The sequence below is a fragment of the Perca fluviatilis genome, chromosome 2 (assembly GCF_010015445.1).
Source record: "Perca fluviatilis chromosome 2, GENO_Pfluv_1.0, whole genome shotgun sequence".
In the NCBI taxonomy this organism is placed as follows: Eukaryota; Metazoa; Chordata; class Actinopteri; order Perciformes; family Percidae; genus Perca; species Perca fluviatilis.
In genome coordinates, this window is record NC_053113.1 from 17,525,110 (window position 1) to 17,546,951 (window position 21,842).

Genomic DNA, 21,842 nt, shown 5'->3' on the forward strand with positions numbered 1-21,842 from the left:
AGTACCATCAACTAATCAACATGTGTTACCGGTGTGACTGATTTGCTCGATACGCTGGTTTGTGTCATTTTGTTGTCACCTGCTTGTCGCAGATTACACACTTGGACAGGTCTGAGTTTATATATTGCATGCATGTGTGTATATGTATGTGAGATTGTATGCAGCTGCATGCATGGAAGTCATCTATATGATAATGGTAAAACTACAGCATTTTATGTGTGGGAGAGATGAGTAACATTTTACTTGAAGCATCTTTGAGGAAAAGTAATGACAATAATCTCTCAGAGTAAAGCAGGAATGAAACCTGACGGGTTGATGAGTGGTGTGGATTTTCAATTTTCCGATTTCCCCTGCTAATAGCACCACTGTGATATTAGATGATATGTTGTACGTGCTCTAGCCATTTCACTTCCTGCTTGGCCTGCACAACGCCTGCGGCTCTGTCAAAAATAGACCTATCTCATATTTTTGGTGGAGCACAGCAGAGACCCGCTTCTGGTACACTTCTGGTACAAAGCTTGAAATCACAAGCTTTGTCTAGAGCGGCCATGATTGCTCTGCAGGTGGCAGTGCAACAGGAGGAAAAGGTTGTTACCTGGGTGGTTTGGCTGTGATTTTCTTAGCCTTTTTCTTTGCAAGCCCGGTAGGTTAAGGCAAAATCTATAGTATGTTCAGCTGAGCGAACCACTCTTTGCAGGGCCTTCGGGTCAGCAAACTTGATGATGGTGTTGGAGTTGAAAGTGGCTACACAGTCGTGTGTATAAGGAGTACAGCAGGGGACTCCAAACACAGCCCTGGGGTGCTCCGATGTTAAGGATGAGGATGAAAGAGGTGTGTCCGCCCACCCTCACCACCTGGGGTTTGCCTGTCAGGAAGTCAAGGATCCACATGCACAGTGAGGTGTTTAATCCCAGGTCCATCAGCTTTGTGACGAGCCTGGAGGAAACTATGGTGGTAAATGCTGAACTGTAGTCAATGAACATCAATCTCACATAGCTTCCTTTCTTTTACAGGTGAGATAGTGTAGTGTGGAGGATGTGTGCTATGGCATCTTCCATTGATCAGTTGGGATGGTAGGCAAACTGTAATAGGTCTACTGTGTAAATGTAAACGGACATTTATATAGCACTTTTTTAGCCTAACGACTACTCAAGGCAGATTACAAACTACAGGCACCATTCACCATTCATACACACATTCATACACTGGTGGCCAAGGCTTCCATACAAGCTGCACCTGCTCATCAGATTAAATTCATGCACATTCACACACCTATGGCGCAGCACCGGGAGGAATTCGGGATTCAGCGTCCTGCCCAAGGACACTTCGACATGTAGACTGCAGGGGCCAGGGATTGAACTACCGAACTTCAGATTGGTAGACAACCGCTCTACCACCTGAGCCACAGCCACCTTAGACCCTGTGCTAGGTAATGAGGAGCAGATGTAATCCTTGGCCAGTTGTTTAAATCATTTCATCACTACAGTGGTGAGTGCCACTGGGCGGTAGTCATTCAGGCAGGCTGGTCTTGTTTTCTTGGGCACAAGAATGACAGTGGACTTGAAGCATATCGCTATTACAGACTGAGCCAGTGCCATGTTGAATATCATTGTGAACTAGGCCTGGCAAAAGAGTCGGGTGAATGATCCGAGTGAATCACGACTCAAACAGGTTTATTGTGAACTATTATTGTCGTATTATTATATCTATAACTGTTTTGCCACGGGACCAACATCTCCTTCAACATAAAACCTAAACTTTGTATTATTAAAATGGACTCTTCCAAAAAATGTAACTCACGATCAATTTGTCTTTGGCTCTCTGGAAACTTTCCTACATGCTCAAATCACCCCACTCTCTCCTACATGGTCACACGTGTATATGCCAGAGTGCGCTTTGTGCTGTAATGGAGTCACAGCGGAGTTAAATGAAAGGAGAGGCCCTGACGGTGAGAGCGCTGTACAGATCAAGCACTAGGTCTTAATCACCAGAGAACTGAGTGAAGGCTCATTAGCTAAATGGATTTTAATGGGGGTAGTTAGGGAGATGAAAAGACACCGTCCCTTGCACTGCATCAACACATTACCACAGGTAATGACCCTGTAGGTAATGGAGGAAGGAGGCACTCCTCTATTCCAAACTTCACTAGATTTGCACTGTAATTACAGACTGACGATAAGAAGAAATACGTTCATCTCATTTGTTAAATAATACAATGAAACAGAAAAACGACACACACAAGCTTTCAAACGCCACCAGCTCAGAGACAGAAAATCAGACATTTATTTTTTATTATGGTAGAGACTTTATCCAAAGCACCTTATCGTAGCATGACTGCATATATTTTCAGCTCAGGAGGCCCTGCTGGGAATCAAACCTGGACTGCTGAAAGCTATAGTGCCATGAAATCCAATAATGTGGAGAACAGCTTCATCTAAAAAATGCTTTACAACTTCCGTGAGTGTGTATTGAGTGTGAGTGGACCCAGCAGGAAGTGAATCCTCGACTGCAACTGTTTCACTTTGAAAAACACACATATATTGTACACCGAAACACAACTACATAAACACATGAAATGATAGACTCTCTCCCTAGCCCTCAAATTGCTCAGAAAAAAAATAACACGCCGGATTCCCACACACGCACACACCCTCAAGAGTGATGGAGGGAGCAGACGGAGAGGGAGCAGGGGCGAGGGAGTGTGTGTGTGTGTGTGTGTGTGTGTTAGAGAGAGAGGCTGGTGTTGTCATTATGCTTTTCCCTTCATTGGAGGCCTGCTCATCTGGCTAATGGGATTGACTGCAGTCATTGCAGTGTGTGGGGACTGCATGCACACACACACACACACACACACACACACACACACTGGAGGGAGAGAAAGAAGAAAAGAAAGATGGATGGATAAGGAGGATAAGGAATTGGAGGTGTGACTACTCTTGTCAGACTTGCCATCAATGAGAGAACATGTGGGTGGGGGGGGAGAACAATGAAGAGGAGGACTTAGTCAATAGATGCCCATAAAGATGGAGAGTGTGTATTCTCAGTGATGGGGGGATTGAGAAATAGACAGAAAGAAAATGGGAGTACTATGGATAGATCGAGATGTCAATAGCAACCTCGACCTACTGAGAATAATGATACGTAAAAGGAGAATGATGGGTAGTAAAAGGAGAGGAAGATAGATGGATGGATGGATGGATGGGGAAAACAGGTGAAAAGATAAAGACGCAACAAAGAAAAAAAATGTGGGAGACAGAATGAAAAGGAAGATGTGAGGAAGACTAGAGAAAAAAAGGACAACAAGATGAAGCAGCAGGAACATGATGAAGGAGGGAAGTGAAAAGAGAAGAATGGATGATGGAAAGGAGATGGTGAAGAAGGTGGTCAAAAGAAGGAAAGCAGGATGGTAGATAAAAGGATGATCCATTCATTTTTAACCATCCATCGTGTCATCCTGAAACATAACTTTCTAACAGACAGATGAAGAACCTGGCTGTGAGCTCTTTTTACTTGTCTGTCACCTTTTCACCTCTCAGAGTGCAAATTCACACTGTTCCTCCAATTGAAAAATACTCCAAACTTTCCTCCTCTGTTTTTCTGTATTTATACAAATGTCAGCCTGTACTGGCCTCTCCAGCTGAGTTATATCAATATTTTTGTATGTGTGTGTGTGTGAGTGTGTACGAGTGAGTGACAGAATCCAGCAGAGTACGAAAAAGTACAAAAGAGATTTTCTGTGGTCCATTAGTGGCCTTGAGAGGAATAAAACCTCCTCTCCATCTGCTTGACTGGGCAATGACACAACGGGCCAACACCTCTGCCACGATCCCTGACTCCCACTGCTTGAAGATAAACAATGCCATTTTGTGTGTGTGTGTGCGTGCGTGCGTGCGTTTGCAGGGCCGGGGCTCATACTTTCTGTGTGGTTACATGTGCAGGAGATTGATATAAACATAGATTTTTGCACGTCTCATGACGACTGCATGCTTTGCTCAGATTGATTAGCAGCAAGCTCATGCACTGGTACTGTAGAAAATACCAACTCTCCGCATCTCACATCAAGAAAAATCTAGTCTATATATCAACGAGGATTCATTTAGGGGGTATCTCCGGTGCCGCCGGAAATTCCGCCGGATGTCCTTCATTTTCTGCTGGATGTCCGTTACCTTCCGCTTTCTTTGTCGGCATTCTAAACTCCGGTTGATTTATAAGGTCTATGGTTAACTGCTCCTCAGATCTCTGCAGGGTAAATCCAGACAGCTAACTAGACTATCTGTCCAATCTGAGTTTTCTGTGGCAAGACTGAAACAACTTTTGAACGAGCACCACTAAAACTAGTTCCTTCCCGAGGCTATTTTGCAGGGGCACCGCTATTGCATCTGGTGCTTAGCGCCGCCCAAGACTATTGTGATTGGTTTAAAGAAATGCCAATAAACCAGAGCACGTTTTTCTCCCATCCTGGAATACTGTGTGGACTAGCCAGACCCTCCTCCGCAGCGCTGTGGAGGTGACTGACTTTTCCTCTAGCACGACCAGCAGTAAGACATTTGTGATTTTGAGTGAAACATTTCACCAAAAAACTAAACAAATTGCCCTGAATGTTGGTAGACATTTGTGTTCCCCACAGGATGGTAATCACTGTGGTGATCCCTTAACTTTTCATCTAGTGCCATCATCAGGTCATAATTTAATACTGTGGTTTATGACCGAGTACCTGCAAAACTAATGGTATTCCCATCAGCTTCAGCTGTACTTTAGTTTACTGTGTACTGAGTTTAGTGCTAATTAGCTTATAAAAAGCATGCTAACACGCTGAGATGGAGAGCATGGTAAACATATGCTAAACATCAGCATGTCACAGTAGCATTGTCACTATGAGCAGTTAGTCTGCTGATTTTAGCATTTAGCTCAAAGTACCGCTGTGCCTCAAAGTACATCCTCAAAGAGCCGCTAGCATGGCTGTAGACTCTTATGGCGCTTTTCCATTACATGGTACCTGCTCGACTCGCCTCAACTCTACTCGCCTTTTTTGGTTTTCCATTATGAAAAAAAGTACCTGGTACCTGCTAACAGATACTTTTTTTAGTACCACCTCAGTCGAGGTTCCAAGCGAGCTGAGGCGAGCCGAAAAGTTGACGTGAAAACCCGCAGACTACTGTACTGATTGGTCGGAAAGAATCGTCACTGATCACTGCATTGACGGGGATGTCCTGACCAACCCAGCGTTTTTAAATAGTTTAGCCGGCGGTGGTTTTTTGCTGCCTCCAGCTTTCTCCGTAGCATATGCTATATACAAGTGGCCTGATATTTATACTTGTGCGCTGGTGTGTGCATGTGCGTGTGGGGAGTGGGTGAGCGAGGGATCAGTGAGAGAGTGACGGCGATTATCTTCGGAGCGAGTAGTGACTCTAGAGTCATATATATATATATATATATATATATATATATATATATATAGTGAGAGAAACAAAGTGTCTCCTCTGTTCTTTCTGACCACGGTGGGAAATCTGGAGCAGTAAATGTTAACTATCTCTTTGATTTCATGTTGTTTACGGAGACGAAGAACCAGGAAATGAGTCGGGACGGGGGAAATGCACCGCTACCAAGCCACGCCCACGGCAGTCGCTATGACGACCAGCCACGCTGAGGCGGTAGTAAAATCTGCAATGGAAAACGGACGCACGGTGCGTCGAGTTGAGTCGAGGCGAATAGAGTCGAGGCGAGTCGAGCAGGTACCATGTAATGGAAAAACGCCATTAGTCTTGGTATATAAATTTTTTTTGTCACAGGCATACATTTTATCAAATTTTTCTAACCTCTTTTAGCCTCTTCTTTATCATAGACTTACAATTTCCTATTTGTCATTTAAAACAAATCAAAATTCTTAAACAATTATTTTTCTTTCAGGTCAACATTCAATCATGTAATTATTATTAAAGCTGATTCTGATTGTTGTGATTTAGTTTAGGTATTGCAATTTTGATTATGTACATTTGACCATCAACACTTGATCACCAATGTGCAAAATGTTCACATTCTACACAATTTTATTTATTTTATATAAGGTCACTTATCACAAAGTCTCAGGCAGGGCCAGGCCATATGTTTGACTAACTGTTGACATGAAAAAAAATGTATCTTAGCAAAATGTTGCTGAACACAAGTTGTTAATTTTAACAAGGATGAACTGAGGTATGTTTAGCAAAATATATACAGGATCTTTTGTAGTCACTTGCTGAAGATGTAACTGGCATTTGCTTCTGCAACAAGGTCACACTTAATACAACTGAAGAAAAATGAGAAGTCAATTTAAACTTTCAGAGTGCAGCTCCACACTGAAGCACATATCAGCCGAATGTTATAGCTGACTGAGTGAAAGCGTGATAAAAGGGAGAGAAGACAGGATGTTAGATAGACACAGGTGGAGGGAACAAAAAACAGCAGGAGAGAATGATTGAAACATAGTGTAGAATCTATTACTAAAACCATCAGGGGGGATGGATGGACAGACAACTCAAAGAGAAGATTGGTAAACAACAAGGGAAGTGACAGATAATCAACCTGGCTTCTGAAACCTGAGGAGAAGTGAACCTGAGCTAATGGATGTGACAGTGCCGATGGTAGATGTACTTTTACAAAGGGGATTATGAATCCTTTAATGATACAGACTCAATTTTATGCGTGTTGGAGTGTTTAAAAAGTACATTTCACAAAGGAGGGAGAGCTACAGAAGACCAGATAAAAGAGATGAGAAAAAGTAACCGCCCTCCTTCTCCACCACCACCACCAAAAATGGAGTGAAAAACAGATAGAGAGAGGTTTACACTGATGGGAGCTGAGCTAAATCACTACAAAAATGAGTGATTTATATTTTGTTATTTACATTTTGTTGTGGCTGATAAAAGTAAGCAGTTTAACACACTAAAATATTTTAAGGTGAAGAAAAATATGTATTTGTATCCTGTAAAATTATGAATGGAGGAATAAAAAAAGAACTAAAAGCAGGTCGTTAATTGAGTAAAAGCATTTGTAAAAATAAAATGCCCATTCTGCATGTTGCCACAGTGGACATTAAAGCCATCCCATTTTACAATATGTAAGTGATGAAGACACACCAGTTCTTTGTTGCAGAAAGGATTGCAAGTAAACTCCCACCCAAGCACATCTTTGCTCTAATCCTACTCTAGGATCCCTTAGTGAAAAGTTAGGTGCTGGATATGTCTGGATCCTTCTCTGATTCTGTGCTCAGCATGGTTAATGCATTCACAGATTCCTCAATGAGAGAGTTGTCTTGGTAAAATAAAAGCAACCAATCATCTGATTTCACAGACACACAAAGAACCAATCATTGTATTAAAAATCAGTTTGGCAATGTCACCCAGTTTTGATAAAGATATTTATGATATTGCATTTTGATTATTTAGTTTATTCCATATCCCATATGTATGATTCATCAACACTACACCAGTCACTACACTAAATCAATCAGAGTTTGAAAATTACCAACACTCAAGGTACTGTGACGTCATGAACTGGTGAGTCATGAAATTACCAAAATGTCTGAATAGGTCATGCTGCTATACAGACAGACAGACATGTTTCCAGTCTCAGACATAAATGACAAGCAAGTAATCCACTTGCCAGTCATCCAGCCAGTCAGCTATGCATGAGGGCTCTGTGCTGTTGTGTATTTGTGTAGAGCACAGTGACTATTGGCTAGCTGTCAGTTGCTGTGACACACATCCTGACGTGCAGCAGCCCTCTAAGGCCTCCCCTGGAGTCTGTCAAGAAGAGGCACAGGAAAGAAAGTGTGTGTGTGTGTGTGTGTGTCCGTCCATGTGCGTCTGTCTGAGTCTGCAAGATGGTGAAAGGTGTGGGTGTAGATCAATAATAATCAGCTGCAGTAGAACTGGAAGTTAACCCAACAGAGACTCACCTCAAACACACAGACACACACACACACACACACACACACACACACACACACACACACAATTACATGCACAGCAGAACTCAAAAAACAATCTATACGCCTTATGACACTGCGTTGTAGCCCAAACTATAGTGACAGCCCTAAACCAAAGGAAATACACATACACAATCATACACACCCAAAACAACCTCAAACAAAAGCGCTTACTCACACTCAAAAGTACCAACTCAAAAATTCCTGCATCTAATTTCATCGATTTTCCATTCACCTCGGCACCCTCATCTTTCTCTCCCCGCTCCACATCCAACCCCCACCGAGCCACCCGTCCTCTCTTTCTTTACCTCTTCGAAGTGGTCTTGATGATGTCAGAGACTTTCTGTATGTAATCAGTGGCGAGCACCACAATTTCTTCGTCTTCTGAGAAGTTGTCATGGAAAATTCTGTCCAGCAAGCGTTTCCAGTGAAGCTATGGTGAGAAGAGGAATAATGTCATTTTAGTTTAGGTAGAGAATACATTTCCCCCCCTATTTTATGTAATATGGAACAGTTATTAAACAAATATATGTGAAAAAATGTGGTCTCATCTTTTTGGACTTTTCTCTAATCTTTAAGTGTCAGTGCATGCACACACACACACACACACACAGACACACACACACATGCACACACACACACACGCAAACATACATACGCACACACACACGCACACACACACACACACACACACACACACACACACACACACACACACACACACACACACACACACACACACACACAAAAGCCACACTACTTAAAATGCTCAGTTGGAGTTCAAATCATAATCCATCATGTCTGCTTCAACCCAAAATGCAAGGCACACACACATACTTGTAATTGATGGGTATGTACATGTGCTGTGTGTGTGTGTGTGTGTGTGTGTGTGTGTGTGTGTGTGTCACACTCACACTGGGAGCGATGCGCTGTAGCTGCCTGAGGGTGATGCGGTTATACATGGTGCTGATGTCCTTTCTTTGGTCATCATATTCTGACACAGTGATCTGGAGAGAGAGGAGATTTTACTCAACACTGCACACAGACACAGACACACACACACACACAGACACACACACACACACACACACACACAGACAGACAGACAGACAGACAGACAGACAGGCAGACAGACAGAAACACAGACACAAACACACACGCACACACGCACACACGTTCAATCAGCTCACATTGGCCAGACGCGTCTCAAGCTGTATAATCTCCTTGGACTTCTGCGTGGCGTTGTGAGCTCCCAGCATGCTCAGCAAGCGCTCCATCAGGGCCTTATATGCCGCCAGGATCTGAGAGGCACAATAACATCAGCGCTAATAGACAGGAGGATCTGCTACATCATCAGTAAAGGCCGGTGACAGGGGTGACATGTGGCAAAGTGGACAGGATAACAAAAGCACAGCGGGTGACAGAGGAAAACAGGTGGATTGATGAAGAGGAGAGAGAGACCAGTCAGTCGGACAGATGGAGGCGAGGAGTGAGGGAAAAGAAGGATTAAGGAAAGAAAGGGGGAAATGAGAGCAGTAGTAGGGGAGGGGAGGAAGAGAAGGGGCCAAATGGACAAGTATGAGGTAAAGGAAGGCAAAAATGAAGGAAGGAGGGAGACAAGGTTGGAGGAAGAGAAAAGGTAGAGTGGGGATGGAGGTGAACAGGAAGTGGGGGTGGGAAGTGTTAGATAGCCAAAAACGTTCAACTAAAAGGGGAAAGAAAAGGAGGGAAGGGAGGGAGGAAGAACAGGGGAGATTGAAGGATGGGGTGACAACAGAGAGAGGGAGATGATGGGATGGCATAGGAGATGAAGAAGCATGTTTACCTTCACACTGTCCTCATCCTGTCCCAGGTAGAGGGTCCTCTCAGGCAGTGTGAGCCCCTCCTGATCAACCTGCACAAACAGACGCACACACACAGTCAGCAGCTCACGCAGAAATCCCATTAATTCTGGTATGTAGTCACGTGTGTGTATGTGTGTTGGCTAAGCCCTCAACAGATGCACATTCAAAGGATTTTAATACATTTACAACACACTGTATGCTAAGCATGAATTATTTATAACATTTAATAAATAATGCCCACATGTAGAGTCATGGTTTATGTCGGACTGCTATCTATCTTTTATTAAATCTCAGATAATGGGCAACTTATATTACTCGATTTTGAATTTTTAAGATAAACTGAAGGATAAAGTATTTCTTTTTTTGGGCTACTCCTACTTCTTAAGCCAAACAATCCACTTTGAAGCCTATTTGATTATCTGAAAATGTATTCTCACAAAGCTGAGAAAGGGGGTGTTTGTCCTAGCTCATGTAAAGTTGCCATTAAGGAGATACATGTTTTTTAAAGGCCAGCGCCAGTTTCCCCTGATATGAGTTATATGACATGTTTAGGTTATTATAAGTTATTCTCAAACTCTGAATCAGACCAGATGTTACACCCCAACATCCTTTTTCTCACCCTGATTGCATTTCTGGAGGAGTTTTTGTCGTCCACATTGACGGTGAGGGAGAAGAAGACGGCGGTGCTGTACACACCCTGGGTCCTGTACAGGAGCTCATTGAAGTCCGGCCTCTGCGGGGCGCCCTCTCTCTCCCACCCAGCAGCACCGGGAGGAGCCCCCACCAGGTCCCACCCCCCACAGCTGTCTATCACCTCCGTCATGGGGTCAGAGCCCAGCTTGTCGATCTCCTGGATGTTGACGCAAGATCGATAGAACTCCTTGACCTTGCGCTCTGCTGAGTCTGGGCCGCGCCTTCGTATTGGCTCCAGTAGGAGGCGCTGTAGCTTCTCCTCATTGTGCTCTCCTATGGCGGTGATGATGCCGTAGCTGAGCTTGTCCTCAGGGATGCCGTGGCGCCTCAACCAGCCGCCACAGGCGAAGGAGTAAAAGTCCTGGCAGGGTTGGATGGTTGGGTCAATATTGGACTGAACGAAGCGTGCCGCCCGGAGCAGAGAGCGTTTGCGTTGACAGTCCTGTCGGCACTGTGGATCCTGCTGGGCGTCCAGGGAAATATACTTGAGTGCCAGCATGCTGCCCAAGATAACGCACATGCCTGCTGCAAAGACCAGTGCAGAGAGGAGGCAGATCTCCCTTCGGCTCCATCGAGGAAGCCCTCCGCTGCTGCTGGTGCTGCTCAGATCTTTGTTTCGTCCGTTTGACATGGTCCCTCCCCGGCCACGCCCCATATGACGGTCCAGGCTGCCCCCCAGGTGAAGGGTCATGCCATTGCTGAGGATGTCACTGCTATAACGACCACCGTATTTCACTTCCTGGAACTCATCATAGTGGGCTGTTAGTGAGTATGTCTTCTCCATGGCAATGGACTGTCACCAGGTTAGAAGTAGGAGCAGGGCGTAGCGAGAAAGGGATGAAAGAGGAGTTCTTTTTTATGTTTAGTGTACAGCCATGACTACTCCTACTGAGACAAAAGGGAGAACTCCCACCACAGGGCAAAACACTGCAAAGTGATTTCAAAATCCTGTTAGCCCTCTTTAGGCAAAGTCCCCTTTATTCTTTTCAAATCAAAAGCTGGCAGAGCGAGGGGCTCCCATTGTGCATGAGGAATCTCATGGGTCCTGCTCTCTCTCTCATCTTCTTTCTCTCTGCTCTCTTTCCATTTGTTCTCTTCTCATCCCTCTCTCCAGCCAGATACAGGTGACCTGTTGATAAAAATAGAAATGAAATAGGGGAGGGCTGTAAGGAGAGAGAGAGAGAGAGAGAGATAGGAAATTTAATCCATGATTACCACAGCAGAAAATGACAAAATAGCATCTTTTTGGGCAAATTTCCCCACTTTGTCTTTTCCTGTTGTTTGTCGGCTAAAGCTGTTGGATTGATTGGTGATAGTCATCCAACAGGGAGACAATGTCTCCGGGTGACTCACAGCTTTGGAAGGATCAATGGAGACAGGAGCAGAGAGTTGAGCATCATCAGCTGGGCATGGAGAGGTGTGGCAATCACCATAACTTAGCTCAGTCCAAATTGATGTAAAACTTTATATTATTACAGGACAGGGAGAATTTATGTCCTCTGCCTAACCAAACTGAAGAAACACACACACACACACACACACACACACACACACACACACACACACACACACACACACACACCACAGAGGGCATCAGCTGATGTAGGAGGTTTTAAAGCAACAAGCTATCACATTACAAGCAGCTGCCATAATATTAATCATATGCACATACATCTCAAAGTGTTTTCATTTATACTGAGGATAAATACACTTGAACACAAAGACCTCCAATACACTGGATTCATAGCATGTGTATGCATTCATGTCATGCGGCAAAAACAACCAGCATGTGTGTGTGTGTGTGTGTGTGTGTGTGTGTGTGTGTGTGTTTGTGGCGTGCGTGTGTATTTGTGCTTCAGTGGCTAGATGCAGTGAACTTGCTGAAAGCTGTGAAGGCGATCTGTGAAAATTGATCCCTGTTATCTCCTCTGAGAATAGCAAACTTCAGCACTGATGTCTTTAACAAGCCTCCCTCGCCTTATGGGCGTGCTGTATGTAGATAAGAAGAAAAAAAAGAAGAAAGAAAGAAGCAAAGAGAAAAAATAAATAAATAAAAGGTTTACTGTTTAGGCTACAGGTAAACAGAGCGCTAGGTAGTGGGTATCTCACCCTGTGAGAGTTGGTAATACAAATAATGAGGTAATGGCAAATGGGTGGTGAGTGCTTCATTTCATTTTAGGGGGAAAAGGGAAGGATGACAGAAAGAATACAGGGAAAAGAGTGCTTGGGTGGTGTGATAAAATTGACTATCACTGCAGAGATTTGGTGTTCCTGGTGGCAATAACACTTGACTGTGTTTATTGGTGGGAAGCCAACTAGCAACAGCCCTAGGAAAAATGTTCATATTGAATAATTCTGAAGTGTACGATTTACGTTCAGTGGCAATGCAGGGAGTAGTGAGGCCCTCACATAGCAAAGTAGAAAGGAAAGCCTGAATTAAACCTTCTATGTAGCTGCCAGGGTCTGTGTGACAAAAATTCCATCATCTGGTCTGCGAGCGTCTGCACTGCACAAACTTAATCATACCATGAACAATCCGCAAATCATATCCGCAAACAATCAACGGGGTATGTACTGGCGGTGCCATGCCATTCTTCCGACGGCTCAGGATTCCAAAGCCCCAATAGTCTGAAAACATACCGAAAGGCCATTTGTCCAACAGACCGGGCATTGTTTCGAAGGGCTGTTTCTCTGACGGCACTCTCCCAAACAGAAGCACATGGCTAATTATTTAGCAGAATGACTTCATTGGACCTTCCTTCTAAGGCAAAGGCAAGAACCTCCCAAACTCTGCCTCTGATTAGCTTACCCTATTCTAACCCTAACGTTAACCGGTCTTACTTGTCATGCCTATAAATAGCCAACCCAGCCAACGAAGGCAACGAGTACAAGCTAATCAGAGGCATAGTAGGGCGGGTCAAAATCATGCAACTTTTGCCACAAGTGGTTCAGCCGAGATTGTGCTGAGTAACAACAGCAGGTGAAGCTATGAGTCAAGTTAAATGCGCTGGGAGTTTGAGTAGAGACTGGACAGCCAGTGCCAGCCTCTTTGGACAAAAGGATGACAATGTAGCTTAGTGTTGGATAGCTAAACAAAACGAACATATCATTGCTTTATGCAAATATGATTTAAAATAAAACAACTTGATTGGCTGTATGGAAACAAGTTCACATCTATGTAGATGGAAAACTAACATTATTCACACAACTTAATGCAAAACAAGTGGGTGCCATCGTGTAACCAAAAAACATCAAATGTAAATTTCTCCCTTTTGGTTTCTGATTTCTTCCGAAGTTCTCCTGAACACAGGAAACGTGATTTACAGAGCAGATATACAAAAAATATTTAATTTCTTAAGAGCCTGCTAATTGATTTACAGAACTGAACCAGTGGCTGCCTAAACCGGTAGAAAAAAGCATCCACAAACCTAAAAAATATGTAGAATTCATAAAATGGTCAACAAGAATGTAAAGTATACACGATGTGTTGTTAAAGAGCCAAAACTGCCACACACATTGGCATGGTCTTTTAGTGTGCAGGTAAGGGTTGTGGATGTGTGTTAAATGCGTCCAACTTGCATGCTGGACAACATAATTGCTTGCAGTAACACCACTCTCTCAGCAAGGAAACATTTGCCAGCTGGCAAATGAGTACAGAAAGCATGTGTTTGGTTCTTTCATGTGAGAAGAGGAGACAGGACAGTATAGAAGGGAGGATAGTTAGGATACATGGAGAGATGGAATTGAATAGATAGTTGGAGGACAATGAAAAATGTTCTTTATATTCATTTTGAATGTTTGTTTTTGACAATCTTGCATCACATGTGACAAATGAGTAGTGTATCTATTGTGGTATTCATTTTCCCATCCTTTTGGATCGTTACTTCCTACCCTGGTATAATACAGTGTTGGATGTATAAAAATGATCTAGCCTTCTTTAGGTATGTGTGCTGCACAGAAAATTAGCAACAGCAATGTTAATTATATTTTAATTTACTTATTAACTAACGGTTGTTGTTCATGCATGAAAGATAATAATTAAAGTAATGATCAACATTATCATATAATTGAATATCAATTTTGCTGCCGTCTATCTGCAATTTATATTACAAAATACTGAATCAGCCTGCACAGTTTGTAAAAGCTTTTTGCTTTTTCTATTGCAAATGCCTGTGGTTTGGTGGATGTGTCTCTGACAAATGTCCTTTGCTAGTGATCTATTTTACATTTTCAGAAGTGATAACAAGTGCAGAGGGGACTGGGCATTCCATTGTGGTCGGGGGGGGGGGGGGGGGGGGGGGTAGTGTGTCTCTGTGCGGTGTCATTATCAATTCAATGTATCATCCATCAGTCCTCTGCCTTGTTACACACATACAATTAGAAACATGCTCTATATGGCATTGCATTCGGTCACTATGAGCACATACTCTTATGATTTCTTATAATGTATATATGTATATATATATATATATATATATATATATATATATATATATATATATATATATATATACACACTGTATATATATTGCTATATATTACTAGATATAGTAAATGTTATTGAATTGCTGCTCAAAATGTATGTATTTTATCTTTGTAACCTGTCTCCGTCTCTCTTTTGAATGCAGGTGCACTTTCACATAATGTCACAACTCCTTAAGCATTATAATAAATTATGATGCACGCATGCACACACACTCTGAGTGGACACCCAGCTTACGGCTAATGGATTGGATCTTGTGGGTACATCACAGGGAGAGGCATGTGTGATGAATAGCTATTTACCGAACATGACAGGGCCTAATATCTTCGAGTTATACTAATACTGCTGCACGCGCACACACCCACACACACCCACACACACACACACACACACACGCATAAAATGCATCAGAAAGACACCCTGGTGGTACATAGCGCCTTGTCAGTTGTCAAGGATTTCCCATACATCTTTCCAGCAACAGACAATGTCTTATTCACTTATAGCATAGGATCTCAACGTGTGGTTCGAGGACCTTCTTGGGTCCTGCAGATGGCACCAAATTGACAGAAAGTTCTATTAAATCCAAATGAACCACAAGATCTCCAAAGAGTAACTTAACACTACTTTTCATCCACTTTTTTGAGTAAATTACATGTACAGTCCCTTTAATACACTGTTAATTACAACTGAAATTATTTTCCATTTTTCAATTTTTTTGTCCTGGGACACTCCGCCCCCTGTATGGTATAGAAGTTTGAACATGAATTAAAACATGAAAAATATAAATTCAGATGTTATATCTAGGCCTTAAAACATCTGAAAAGCATACATTTATAGGGGACATAGAGGAACACTGGGACAGCCATAGCGCTGTGGGGGCAATTTTTGAAGGAGGCACGTGAAGCGAACTGCACACTTTGAAGGCTGGGTGGACCTTTCTCTCGCTTCTTTAACCACTAATAATAAATCCTCAGAGAAGATCAATGGGTAATCAATAAGCGGTGGCCTCTGATGGGGAAAGTTCACATCGCTGTTAAGGAGATTGTGCAGATTTTTCACAGTTCTCCCTGCAAAAATGTAGGGGGTCCAATGGAAAATCAGCTGTGCGCAATGGCTCAATCTAACTGCAAGGTAGCAGTGGTGTGAGTTGATTTATTCAGTAAAGTTACAAGTGAAAGTGAATATTTTAATGGTTAGATTTGTTTCCAAAAAACTCCTTGAAAGTTCCGGCTTATTGCAAATGAAAGCTATCAACATGAGCTGTACTCAATTATCGCCACAGACTTTCAATGCTTTACAGGCTTTAGTGCTTTGGGACTCAACTCTGCAACACATTAAAATTCTTCCCCATGGTCTGAGAAAGCAGTCAGATTTGTTGCTAGGGAGATGTAAAGTCACCTTTGGTCAATATCGTCTAGCAACAGAGTTACAAAGTTGCCAACAATTGCTGGAGGGCGCATTATGAAGGCCATAAAAGGTAGCTGTTAATATAAACTCTCTCCATATAATTTACTCGTTGAATCAATAGTAACAAAAACATGTCCCACCTTCTTTTCTGTAACCAAATATGTAACCAGCTGCTCAACCCTCACCATGCATCTCCTGCAGTTTAACTTCACAGGAGGCACACCTTTAGCAACTGATCTTCCTCAAAACTTATCACAACATTTGTATATTATACTTATTATACTGAATGTTACTGTCACTTATCAGCCTAACTTACAAATTAAACATTAACATACATTCACAGAGAGCAAACTCCCTTTTCTCCACTGCAGTTTGTGATGATATTTGGTGGTAGCCAGAAATAAAGGCTAAGCGGGAAACTCTGCTACTTTTATCTTCTCTCAGGCGAGTTACGTCACCTGAAAGTCTTCTATAAATGGGTTTATTATCCCCTAATCAAAGTGGTCACAGAGCCTGCCCCAAAAGCTGTACGGCATTTAAAGGGTTCAGCGTGGGAGTCAGCTCCCTCGAGCCTTATCTTCGGTCGCCAGAGGCTGCAGTAGAGTGCTACTGTGTATTTGTATGGGCTACAGATTTGGACACACAGCTCAAGGGTCCTAGATATTTCTTGTGCCAGTGCAGAACCCCCTTTGTGGTGCCATTAAAACGTTTTAAGTGTTGTGTATGAAATGTCCCCATCAGCAATATTTAAACAACCTAATTTAAGAAGCACAATTGGCTCTTTATGTCTATTTTATTATTAAAACAGAAGTTTAAGTAATTCTAAAGAACAATTAGACTGAAGTACCCTTGAAGAACTCTCTCCTTCACTCCCTTCTCTCTACAGACAGACAGACAGACAGACAGACAGACACACACACACACACACACACACACACACACACACACACACACACACACACACACACACACACACAAGCAGGTATAAGGCACTGACATACTGCAATTCTATTAACCTTAATGACTCAAAATCCTTTTTTTATAGAGCAGTATGCCAAACTACGATTTAAATATTGGGATTTTTTAAACTTAACGTCTATATATATAGGCGAATATTTAGCAAACCTTTAGCCCTCCTGCGATATTGAGCTATTAGTATACTGTATCTACTCATATCAGAAGTTCTTATCCCGCTGGGTGTATTTCTGAGGAGGGATACTATCGAATGAAACATGGCTGTATAGAGGTGTATGAGGTGTAGGGTTAGGGTTAGTTAGGGTATCAGTTTACCAAAAAGTGAAGAAGTATTCAATTGCACTGATTTGGAACGGCGTTCTGTAAGGAGAAAAAAAACGTGTCACTAGAGGTGGAGCATTTAAAACTGCTACTGTATGTGCAGGTAAGGTAGCGCTGCGGTGTCACATAGAGAGCGACTGTTATGATTTCCAACTTTTGGGGCGATGCAAAACTCGTGGTGCGTAAAGACGCAGACCAGACTGCTGCTGCTGGTGTGCAAAAAAGAAAAGAAACCCCGAATTGTGAGCACAAAACCGTCAGTCCTACTTTTAGGGGATATTTCAGTCCATTATACAGTTTTTGTTGATGATGAATTCCAATGGCGTTAGATACATTTTTTTTGGCGAATCATCAACAAACAACATGCAAACGGTAAACGCACGTAAATCCGCAGTTAGTCCTTCTATAAAAATTGGCTACAGTCGGTCAAGAGTCAACTAAAGTCATTTCCAGACCGACAGACAGACCAAATTTAATTATTTTTCTCTTTTTAGTGCTTTGACAACTTGCCCACAGGCGCATCTTATAACTGACTCTTATTACTGACCATCAAAGAAAGAAAACACCATGAAGAAGAAAAGAAGAAACACACCATGTGCGTAAAAATAAGGATCTCTCCTCAACCTGTCGGCTGCAAAAACGTGACTTTCAAGTTGATCTGTAGCAGTTTTTCCTTTATTCTCGCTCTCCATAACCAACATGACCAGACGTGGATTTAGCCTACAAGAGCCCTTTGCCTGCCGTGCCATACCCTGATAGTATAGCCTACACTGGCTGGTGGAAGACCCGCTCCAGAGGTGTGGATAGCCCGAGAGCGATGGAAACTTGTACAAAAGACCATACCTGTGGCGAGTAAATCAAAATCCCCGGCGGGATCGTAAAAGTGCCCTCGCTTTGAGTGTGTAGATAACGGACATTCACTCCACTGAAGGTCCGACTGGATTATCCTGTCCCCCTCCGGAGATCGGCACACACCGGGTCCCGCTCCGCTCTCTGCCGCTGCTGCAGCTCACAGCCTCCGATGTATGGAGAGGGAGAGAGAGAAAAAAAAAAAAAAAAAAAAAAAAAAAAGGGGGAAAGGGATCCTTAATTAATAAGGTGAGGCACAGACCCACCCACGCACACACACACACACACACACACACACACACACACACACACACACACACACACACACACAGTCACACCAGTTAACACTTAGGTTATTATTGTTAGTTATGTTCTGTTGTAGTTTTTTTCAATTGGGACTTTTGACGCTTACCATCAAAACATCAATTGCCAACTCCTGCACATTCACACACATATCCACATTTACAGTAAAGGACATGAAAAAAATAACATACTGTATCCCATAAAAATAATCTACAACCTCACACCAACCAGAAGTTTACTGGACATGATTAATGAATGAAGGAACAGCAGGATATATCACTGTTTTAACCTGTATGATTACTGTTTTTAATGCATTGTACTGTAAGGTGATCTTGGGTGTCCAGGAAGGCGCCCTAAAATAAAATGTATTATTATTATTATTATTATTATTATAGCCAGTAGCCTAATGTCTATATTTAAGCTGTCAGTCTTCTGTTAATGTTTACAAAATGAATGAATGAAGAAGCAGATTTGAATTTATACAATCCCACCAGCTCAGAGAGAGAACATCAACTCATTCCCAAATTAATGAGTCTATTCCACTGATTGATATTATTGGGCTGCAACATTTTATGATACTACCAAATCACAAAGTCTATTTTAATAAATTATTCAACCACTGCATATTAGCTATGGAAACATTAATCTCCATTGTTGCCTGGAAGTCACACAAACCAAACTAATCAAACTAAAAGGTCGACTAAATATTATTATGCAAATCAGTTGAGTAACTAACTGACCATTTCATTACCCCGCTTGTTCAGTGAGAGTAAAGCGCTTATGAGGGGAAGACTGTTGGTGGATTTTGGAAAGTATAACCACAAATATATTATTTTTGGCCTTTTGTTGACTTTTTTAACAATAAAGTCTGCAGGTTAAACATACAGACAGATGGGAACAGACAGGTTTACAGAACAGGGAGCAAAATCAGAACGGCTTTCAACATATTAAGGGGCTTATGGGTAATGAGGGACACTTGTCACTTATTTTTGAAGAGTATTGTGGTGACTGGCAAAGGTGGGAAACAGGTGTTGAATAACAAGGCTGAGAAAGGTCCATAAAAAAGCAGTGAAAGGGAGACAGGGCAATTGCCATCATCAGTATGGTGATTTTTGGTTAATGGAAACAAGTCCATTTAAAGCTGCACTAATCAATATTTTCATATAAAAAACGGAAAGAAAATGGATAGAAAATGAAAGAATTATCACCTAACTCAGCAGTTTCTCTCAGCTTTGAAGCATTTTAACATCTTTCAGCTCATTGTTTTGGTTTTACGGTACGTAACTTTACCGTTGTGGTTCAGTTTGGGTTCAGCTTCGCAGCACAATCTCAGGCAGCTGTTTTCAGTGAAGATGCTCTGACAAACCCCCTGTACACTACCTGCCCAGGCTAGCACCAACTGGCAGACAGAGTTAGCAGCTACCTGGTGAACATAGTGGAGCATTTAGCAGCTAAAGAACCAGATATGTACCTCAAGAGTTGGTGGAGACCAACAACAGAGGTTAAAGAGAGTGAATATTGGACTTAACATTTGTCAGATCACCAGAACTTCAAATTAATAATAATGTTGCTCTGAGTTTGCTGGATGTGTTAATAAGCAACTGTTTGCTAACACATTCACCATATCAGCTGTAAAATGTTTATAGTGTTGTTGCTGTGCCCTAAAGTAGTCAGACATTAATTCATTAATTCAATTAATGCAGCTTTAAACTATTGTGATGTCACATATTTTTTAGTCTTGCATTGCCAGACCCTCCTCCGGTCTGGTGAGTCCACACAGCATTTCCGAGATGAGAGAAGAAACGTGCTCTGGTTTATTGGCATTTATTTAAACCAATCACAATTGTCATGGGCGGCACTCAGCGCCGCACGGAGCCCCGGTGCTGCTGCAAAATAGCCTCAGGAAGGAACTTGTTTTGGTGGAACATGTGTACGTTGAAAAGTTGTTTTAGTCTTGCAACAGAAAACTCAGATTGGACAGATAGTCTAGCTAGCTGTCTGGATTTACCCTGCAGAGATCTGAGGAGCAGTTAACCATAGTCGTCATAAATCCACCAGAGTTTAAAATTCCAACACAAAGAAAGAAAGAAAGCGGACGATAACGAACACTGGCCGAAAAGAAGGACATACAGTGAAATTTTCGGTGGCAACGGATCAATCCCTGAAGTGGAAGGTCGTGGATATAGATGAAATCAATGTTGAGTTACAGATTAGTTTCACACCACCTTTAAGGCTATCACAGCGCCCAAGTAGATTATACACATTTATATTGACTACATGATGATCGCTTGCTGTGCCCGCCTTTTCATTTACCTGGACCGCAAATGACTTTATACTGATTGTTTCATTCCTTCCTCTTATGGATGTGATTTCCTCAGCTAATTTGCCTTTAGCTTGGAGCCATTATATCCCCGTTTCCCCAGCAGTTCCTGGGCTCATTTTGCTAAAAGGTAACAACAGTGAGGGAAACGAGGCAAACCAGCCACACCGGCCTATAATCCGGCTCAGTGAAGCAGTGGATTTGGGTTCAGCTGTCAGCCCACACAGAAGCAAGACACTTGGCAAAATTATGCTACAACACTTGCGGCCTACAGACCCAGAATTATAACGAGTGTCCCAGCAGACCGGAGAGGAGGGAGAGAGCCTCATGCAGCCTGGGTACGTTAATGCTGAGCAGATGAGCTGGGATCAATGTCGGAGTTTGACGAAGAGAAGGGGTGGGTGTATGGATGAGTGGTGTTCCGGTCCCTCAGCGATTTGATTCATCTTCATTTTTATTAGGGTGTTATTTACACACCTGCTGCCACGGGGACAGGCAAAGAAACTCACTCTCTCATCTCTTTCTGGCTCTCATGCACACACACATTATACAAACAACAACAAAGCAAGCAAACACACACATCTGCGCTAAACACTTCCTCTTGACCAAAATGGAAAAGTCTATATGAGCTGCAGACTACAAGACTTTTTTTTGAGCATCTAAAAATATCTTTTTTGTCCT

At 42.5% G+C, this 21,842-nt stretch overlaps 1 protein-coding gene across 1 annotated transcript in view; it reads right to left on the reverse strand.

Moving 5' to 3' along the window:
• LOC120544259 (endothelin-converting enzyme-like 1) overlaps positions 1-21,842 on the reverse strand; it is a 129,251-nt gene that overhangs the window by 20,311 nt on the left and 87,098 nt on the right. The window contains exons 5-10 of the mRNA XM_039777899.1: positions 18,533-18,705; positions 10,430-11,666; positions 9,792-9,860; positions 9,157-9,267; positions 8,881-8,973; positions 8,275-8,399 (exon numbers count right to left, since the gene is read on the reverse strand). Of these exons, the coding sequence (XP_039633833.1) occupies positions 8,275-8,399; positions 8,881-8,973; positions 9,157-9,267; positions 9,792-9,860; positions 10,430-11,287 (1,256 nt within the window). The 5' untranslated portion in view covers positions 11,288-11,666; positions 18,533-18,705. The remainder of the gene's footprint in view (positions 1-8,274; positions 8,400-8,880; positions 8,974-9,156; positions 9,268-9,791; positions 9,861-10,429; positions 11,667-18,532; positions 18,706-21,842) is intronic.